Here is an 8,453-nt window from a genome sequence, read left to right on the forward strand (position 1 = left end):
TCCACACCAAATACAGCGGGTGGGGGAGGCAAACCTCCAGGGAACACGCGTCCATTTTGCCATTGTCAGACATGGCTCCTCGCTGGGTACAACAGAGCCACTGTGTGCCTGTCTGTTGGATGAATTAAATGAACAGATGAATGGACTATAGGATTATTCAATTTTTATTATTATGTATCTGGCTTTTGGAGACACTAGGAATGTTGAAAATTGTCTTCTTTGGAATATGTTGCCCATTCAGTACCTCCGTGCTCCTGTCCTCTGTGCCTAAGGGGTCTTGAATAATGGTGCTGATGCTGTGGGGGTAGGGAGAGAACACCTGAAGGAACTGCTCTGGGAGAGGGGAGTTCTGAGCCAGGGGTCGGGATCAGGATGCTGGGGGTCTGGACTCCTGGGTCTGAGGGAGGGGGGCTGGGGACCTGGACTCCTGGGTCTGAGGGAGGAGGGGCTGGGGGCCCGGCCCCCTGGGCCTTGAGTGGAGAGAGCAGGTCTGGGGAAATGTGTGGGCAGCGATGTTCTGTCACACTGGCGATCATTTACACTGTATGGTTTGCAGGATCCAGTCGCGGTACTTGCACAGGTTGGTGTAGACTCCGGGGTAGCCAGGCAGAGCACAGCGTTCCATCCCCCATGACACGAGGCCCTGGAGCTGTCCTCTGCACACCAGGGGTCCTCCAGAGTCTCCCTGAGGGGGGGAGACAAATAGAGACACCCATGGACAGATGGCCAGAGCCATGGGTGTGGAAAAGCTGAGAGGTGGCGATGGGGCAGGGCATGGGCTGAGACCCCGGTGGGGACTCTGCATGTATGAGCCCCGTGGTTGGAGTCACTTCCTTCCCTCTTCCTTGGGTCTTGCTATCTCTGGATCTCACTGGGCCCCTCTTTGTCTTAACTCTGTCTTTAGAAAACTGTGTGTGTCTCATCTAATTCCACCAACTGCTCTAAGAGGTGCTACCTCCACTTGACAGATGAAGAAACTGAGGCACAGAGGAGTTAGGTCCATTACAAGGGCTTACATATAGGAGGCAGCCTAGCTATTACAATCTCTCCCATCTCTGGGGGACCCCTGCTGGCTTTTATGCTCCTAACATCCTTTTGCACCTAAGTCTCAGCTCCAAACAACCCCCCTTCTTCTGCTCTCACCCTGGGCCTCACCTGACAAGAGTCCCTTCCGCCTTGGGGGACCCCTGCACAGACCATGCCATCAGTGACGGCTCCAGAATAGGCATTCCGACATTGCTGATCAGAGGTGATGCTGATGTTCACACATTGCAGAGAGTTGGGGTACCTGACTGGGGTGACACTGAGGGGTCATGACTGGGATCTACCCTCCAACAGGACCCAGGAATGTGGGGACCCAGCCCCTCCTCCTTCAGACCCAGGAGCCCAGGCCCCCAGCCCCCCCTCCGCCCTCAGACCCAGGAACCCAGGCCCCCAGCCTCTTCCTTTTCAGGATGTAGGAGTCCTCACCGATGGGGCTGGATATGGTGCCCCAGCCCGACACACGGCAGGGAGTCCCTGGGCTGGCGCAGGCCTGGGCCACAGTGATGGGCCTCACCGCACTCCCCAGCCGAGCAGGCCGCTCCAGCCGCAGCAACATCAGGTCATTATTGTGGGTCCGAGAGTTGTACTGGGGGTGTGGCACCTGGCGAACCACGCGCAGCACCTGCTCGGTGGCCTCCCGCCTCCTCAGGTTGTGCTTGCCCAGGGCTGCCCACAGGATCCTGGCCCATGACCCCCAAGAGTAGTGCTGCTCACCATCTGACGTGGAGACCGTTCCCCATCCTCCGGCCAGGTCCCTCTAACTGCAGGCTGCGCATTTGCTAGCCTCCTGTGCCCTTTCCCGTGGCCTGGACACTCTCTCTTGGCCCAGTCCCACTATCCGCCCCCTCCTCTCAGGAGCTGTGTTCAGGTTTCTGGCTTGGGTATAGGGTGATGGTTGGGAGTTCTTAGCCAGTGCCGGGTTCTGTGCTCTGTGTTCTGAGACTCTGGGCTATGGTTCTAAATCAGAATTGATCTTCTGGATAGGGTCCAGGGAGGCTCTATCTCGGTTCTAGCCTCGCCTCTGGGTTCTAGACATTTTGAACTTTGGACACTAAGCTAGGATCTGGGTTCTAGATTGAGTCTGGATTGTGGCACACTTTCTAGATACTGGTGTGAGCTTTCAGTTTTAGGGTAGGCTGAGGGTTCTCTTTTGAGCTTTGCATCATGGCTCGAGTCTGGGTTCCAGATATTGATTTGAGCTTTTAATTTTCAGGTAGGCTGAAGATGCTGTATTGAGTAATTGATTACAACCTGAGCTATGGATGTCGGACACCGATAAGAGCTTCAGTTTCTAGGTTGAGTTCTGGGTTCTTGCTTAAGTTCTGGTTTATGACCTGGGTTTTAGACAATGGTTTGAGGTCTGTATTCCACTTAGGCTTAGGGTTCTAAAAATTGGTTTAAGTTCTTGATTCTAGGCTTGGTTGTATTTCAGAGTAGGTTACAGGTTAGTCTGGTCTCGGTTCCAGACTCTGATCTGAGCCCTTGACCTCAAGCTGGGCTCCAGCTTCTAGATGGAGCTTCTAGATCCAAGTTTCTAGATCCTGGTTTGCATTCTGGGTTTCATATCTAGACTCTAGGCTGAGTTCTAGGTTCTATCTTCTAAATTGAAATTCAGTGTATGGCATTAGATCTGGTGTATAGGCACTGGGTGAGCTCTTGTCTGTAGTTTGGGCTCTAGGTTTAGGTTTAGAAGCTTGGAGGGGCTTGAATTCTATATGGGCCTTCAGATTATGGTCTGCATTCTGAGATTTAGACACTGGGTTGAAGCCTGGGTTCTAGGATGCTCAAAGAGGTGGTGTAGACTAGACTCTGAACTAAATATGGGATCTAGAATGGGCTCCAGGTTCTGAGTCTACCCTACATACTAAACGGTGTGTTCCACTTGTATGTGGGGTTCTGGATTTCTGGCTGGACTGTAGGTTCTGAACCAGACTCTGGATTCTAGGCAGTGTTCTGAGAGGGGTCCTGAGTTTCTGAAAGTATGCTGTGCCCCAAATTCAACCACCAATGTGGAAAGGGCTCCTAATCTTAGTCTCTTAATGGAGCTTGGCTTCTGGGTGGATGTCCAAATTATTCCTTTAGGTTCTAGGTTCTGTGTGGGTCTCTAGGCTGGCTACGGGTTCTAAACTGTCAACCTGCTTTCAGGATCTAAACCGAATTCACGATTTATGGTTGCATTCATATTCTGAGCTGTGTCTGTGGTTGTAGGCTCTTATCTAGACACCAAACCAGGACCCAGCTACTACTTTGGGTTTTGTACAAGGGTCCAGGCTCTCAGCTGAATTATGGGGCTCCAGACGGGAATTCACTTAGCATAAGACTAGGGAAGGGGATCACTCACAGGCGGGCGCAGTGAGCGGCAGTGATGACCCACTGGTCTGACAGCAGGGCCCCTCCACACAGGAAACGCCGCGTCGGACCTGCCAGCAGGGCTACCTGCCATGGCTGGGAATGCTGGATGCATGTATAGCCACCAATTATCTTGTTCTCATCCCTTTGGCTCTGTGCCACGGCTAGGAGCAGGCAGGGGTGGGGTGAGGAAAACAGATGAACAAAAGCTCTCCACCCCCCAGCATTCTAGGATGTCCAGGACCCACAACCCCCCCCCCTTTTCTTTACTTAACCCTTGAACCACCACCTGTATCTGCCCCACCCAAAATGATATGCGCAACATTTCCCCCATTACTGCCCCAACACAATCAGGCGTTACCGACCCCCCTCCATTTTGACCCAGGGTCTTGCTATGTCTTCTGCCCTTGACTTCACTCTCTCACAAATACTTTCCATCATCACTTTTCATCATAAGTCCTATTTCCCCCGATTAGTCCTTCTCCAACAAGGAGCTCCCTGTCCCGTCCCTGAACTTGCCACTCAATGTGCGCCCCCAGGATCCACTATGTCACCCCATACTCACTCCACCCTCCAGGCCACACGCTTGCCAGGAGCCCACCACCACATCACCACCCCACCACCCTTCCACCATTTCTGACAACATGCCGTCTTTCCTGTATTAGCTCTTTCTTGACACAATTGAGACGCACTCTGAGACGCTCCTGTTTCATATGACCCTCGCCATCTCCTAATATCTCTGTCAGTCATCACTTAGTGCCCCCTCCAGCACATTCCTCAGCCATGATCCCAAACGACCCCCCACTCCTTCTCCAGGCCAGCCATGAGCACCCTGAGTCCCCAGGGCCCTCCCCCATCTCCCCTCAGTACCTCCATGGGACTTCCTACCCCAGACCCCACTGCTGTCTTACCTACAGCCAGGATCTGAAGTGCTGTTAGCAGGAGGAACATTCTGGGGACTGGGGATCGGGTTCTGGCAAAGACAGAGAGAAAGTGAGACGGAAGAAGGAGGTTGTGAGAGACCCAGGGGTCAAGGGACAGAGACAGTGAGAGCTTCTCACATAGACATGGAGACCCTTAGAGACATGGATACAGGACAGAGTGGAGGCCAAAGGGAGGGCCTGGAGGTCCTTGGTGGCTGGAGGGAGGATGCTGAGAAAGGCTCAGGTCCGGCCTGATGTCTTCCTGTGTGGAGAAAGTGGGGTTGGTGTCTTACTTTCCTGTCACTCTGTGGAGGCTTTTTATCCCTGGTTTGGGCAGCTGGCCCTGCCCCCCCACCCTCCCGCCCTTCTGACATTTTTTTTAATTGCTGAGTTCCCAGTCCAAGACTCCCTGGTACTATCTCCTCCCTCCCGTCTCTGGCCAGAGAAGCAGCCACGGTCGTTAATGAGAACCCGTCAGCCAGGAAGCTGTTATAATCTGGGAGGGATCCAAGGAGGGGGACCCCAGGGCAGGGTGGATGGGGTGGCAGGGGCTCAGCGGAAGGTGCTGGGAGGGGCTGAGAGAGGGAGGGACAGAAGCACAAACAGAGGCTGGAAATGCGAGAGCAGTTACATATGAAGGTGGAGAGACAGTGAAAGGGTGAGAGAAATACAAGCCCAGAGAGAAGTGTGAAAGGTAGAGCAGAGAGATGGGGGACAGAGGAGGCAGGTGGAAAAAGACAAGACAGGGGCGGGAGGCACAGAGAGATTCATGAAGGGATGAATGTGAAAAAGCAGAGAGAAGAGTGGAAACACAGGGAAGACGTTGAAGACAGAAGAGAAACAGACACAAAGAAAAAGATAGAGAAAGGAGGCAAAAGTGTCCCCCTACCCCGAACATACACAGGCAGAATAATAGCAATAATGACTGAAGGAAGGAAAGGGGGATACAATGGACGAGAGAGGAGGAGGAAGACTAGGACAAGGCAGATGAAAGTGGGGAGACAAGGGAGCGGCAGCTGCAAGCCAGGTGATGGGGACATGAATGCGAGAGGCAGAGACAGAAGGTGACAGCAGCAGGGAAAGAGAGAGGCAAGGGTGAGGACGGGGAACCAGCAGGAGGTACCTGGTCCTGGGCAGCCCTGTCTCCCCTGCTTTGTCATTTTGGGGTCCTCACATTCCTGAAGGGTAGGGGAGCAGGGGCCCAGCAGGAGAGAACGGGTCTTCCCAACGCAGGATTTGCAGAGGGGTCGGGAGAGAGAGGGGGTCAGGTACCCAGAGAGAGGAGGACAGGGACCTAAAGAGGGAGGGGCCTAGATCCTAAGAGGGGGGATAGGGATGCAGAGAGAACAGGAGAGACAGAGTGGTGAGATGGGGAAGGGTTCCAGGAAGTCCAAGGCGGGGCCCTGGGTTTGGGGGACCCATTCTAACTTGGGGCAGTGCCTGTGCCCTCAGCCCCTCCCCCAGCCTCTTAAACTCCCTAATGACTACAATTTGTCTCTGGCCTGAGCAGCCCCTCCCAGGACCACCACGCAGTGACTCAGGAGGCTGCACTCTCCCTGCCTCGCTGGCCCAGGGCTGGTTCCCAAGCCACTTTCCTCCCCTGTCTGCCTGGCCTTTCTGCACTTGGGGACTCACTCCGTGCCTCTGAGTCCAAATGCCCACCTGGCCCCTGTGCTTTTCTGCTTCCTGTGAGCTGGCTGTGCTGAGGAGCCTGGCTGCTTTGAGCTGAAGGCCTTGTCTCAGACCTTGGTGACCCAGAAGGGCGAGATGCTATGCTAAACCCCAGAACCCCCTTTGTACAGAAAGAATTCTCTGAGTACAAAGAGGTGGACGTCTTGAGGGGGCTGTGATGAGAGATCATTTCTGTGTCTTACACAGATCTACGCATGGGATAAAATTACATAGAAACACACACACACACACACACACAGAGAGGCAAACAGATGTATGTAAGCAATGGACTCATAATAAGACCTGTGGTCTAGTCTACCTAACAGCATGTAGCCTCATCGATTTCCTGGGTCTGACGTTGGACCACAGTTAACTAGACGTCACCATCAGAGCTGCTGGGTGAAGGGTACGCGGGCCTCTGTGTGCATCTTGTGCAACTCCCTGAGAACCCGCTGACTCTATAACAATTTCAGAATAAAGAGTTGACAACAAAACACAATCTCCTGGTAAACACAAGTCCCCTGCCCCTTTGAGCAGAAAGCTCCAATGGGGGCCCTCCACTGAGCTGGAAGGCCTCAGTAAACACGAGGCCTCCGTCTTCCTAAAAAAGAGCACTGTGCTCACCCAGAAGGCCCCATGAGCCCACGGGAGCCGAGAAGAAGGCTGGGGATGCAGCCACATGTAAGGCTCAGCAACGGCCTTATCGCTGCACATTCCAGCCTTCAAGCCCCCTCAGTGACACTCTCAGCTTACTCAACCCCTTCCCGCCAGACCGAACTCTGCTCCCCACTCCACTCGCCAGCTTAGTACAGTGTTGTTTGCCATGACATGGGTGTTCCATAAATATCTGATGACAAGTGAATGAATGAATGAATGAATGAATGAATGAACATACGGCCATAGTCCTTGCCTTCAAGGAGCTCACAGTCTGGTGTGATGTGTGCCCTGATGGGGGATGTCCAAGGGCCTGATGGAGCCTCAGGAGTGGGAAAAGTGTGGGCTATCTAAGTTGGGGCCTGTGGGTCAGTAGGAGTTCGCCAGGGGGATGGTTGGAGCGTGGTGAGGGTGGGAGGGAGGTCGGTGAGTGACTTTGAGTAGAGACCTTAGGACAGGAGGATGGTGACAAAGGTCAGAGTGCTGGAGGGAGAAGAGGCCAGGAAAAGCACAGGCCCGATGGTGAGTCTGAGCAGGGACGAGAAGAGCCCTTAGGGTCTCCTCCACTGGAGACCTAAGTCTAGAGCTTAGGAGAGCTGTCTGCATAGGGACAGCAGTGAGGTGTTGCTAGCACAGATGGCACAGAAGCCAGAGCTTGTGGAGTCTGCCTGGGGAGACTGTACAGAGTGAGAAGACCAGGGGTGTCTGCCTGGGACCCCAAGAAAAGCCCCCAGTTTAGGGGGTGGGAAGGCTACCCTGGAGTTTCGGGGGGCTGAGAAGGAGTGATGTAAGTGCTAGAAGGAAATCAGGAGAGGGTGGTTTGGGGAAGTTGAGGTAGCTTCTTAAGGAGGATGTGGCATGGGGATCAGACACAGCTGGTCTGTTAAAATCTTTAAAAAATTAATTTGCTTTTTTATTGTAAAATATGCATAACATACAATTTATTGTTTTAACCATTTTTAAGTGTGCAGTTCAGTGGCACTAAGTGTACTCACACTGTTGTGCAGCCATTACCACCATCTACCTCCAAAACTTTTTCATCTTCGCCTAACTGAAACTCTGTTGCCTTTAAACGCTGACTCCCTCTTCCTGGTAAGCACTGTTCTGTCTTGTCTCTACGAATTTGATGACTCTAGGTGCCTCACATAAGTGGAATCATACAATATGTGGCCTTCTGTGTTTGGCTTCACTTAGCATAATGTCTTCAAGGTTCATCCATGTTGTAGCATATGTCAGAATTCCCTTCCTTTTGAAGGCTGAGTTATATTCCATTTTATGGATGGGCCACATTTTGTTTGCAAGCTCTTTTGGTGGGTTCCTTCTTCTTTCCCTCCATCCCTTCCTCTCTCCCTCCCTCGGTCTCTCTCCTACCTACCTTCCTTCACTCAACAAATATTTACTGAGCACCTGCTATGTACCAGTTACGGTTCGAATCACTGGAGATATAGCAATGAACCAAATACACAGAAATCCCTGTCCACTGATGCTTACATTTTGGAAAGAGAGGCAACCAAGAGAGAGAAAGTTAAATAAATACAATATATAACATTACAAGTCATGATTGCTATGAAAAGTAATAAGAAAGCGGGGAGGAGGATAGGGTTAGGGAAATCCTGACTGAGGTGACCTTTGAGCCACGACCTAAAGGTGGTTGGGGAGTAAGTCGCGGGGATCTCTGGGGGAAGACTGTCCCAGACAGAGGGAGCAGCAAGTGCAAAGGCCCTGGGGTGGGGGGAGGTTTGATGTGTCTGGGGACCTGAGGGGAGGCCAGTGTGGTTGGGGCAGAAGGAAATAAGGAAATTGAGGTCATGG

At 52.7% G+C, this 8,453-nt stretch overlaps 1 protein-coding gene across 1 annotated transcript; it reads right to left on the bottom strand.

Annotated features, from left to right (window-relative positions):
* Nucleotides 1–239: 239 nt before the first annotated feature.
* KLK14 (kallikrein related peptidase 14) lies at nt 240–4,577 on the bottom strand. Its single transcript, XM_019658219.1, has 7 exons — nt 4,455–4,577; nt 4,305–4,366; nt 3,386–3,557; nt 1,471–1,724; nt 1,156–1,292; nt 541–685; nt 240–296 (listed from the first exon to the last, which is right to left on the bottom strand). The coding sequence occupies exons 1-7, from the start codon at nt 4,478–4,480 to the stop codon at nt 268–270; spliced, it is 825 nt and encodes a 274-aa protein (XP_019513764.1). The 5' UTR covers nt 4,481–4,577; the 3' UTR covers nt 240–267.
* Nucleotides 4,578–8,453: the final 3,876 nt, after the last annotated feature.

The sequence above is a fragment of the Hipposideros armiger genome, unplaced genomic scaffold (genome assembly GCF_001890085.2).
Source record: "Hipposideros armiger isolate ML-2016 unplaced genomic scaffold, ASM189008v1 scaffold_283, whole genome shotgun sequence".
Taxonomy (NCBI): domain Eukaryota; kingdom Metazoa; phylum Chordata; class Mammalia; order Chiroptera; family Hipposideridae; genus Hipposideros; species Hipposideros armiger.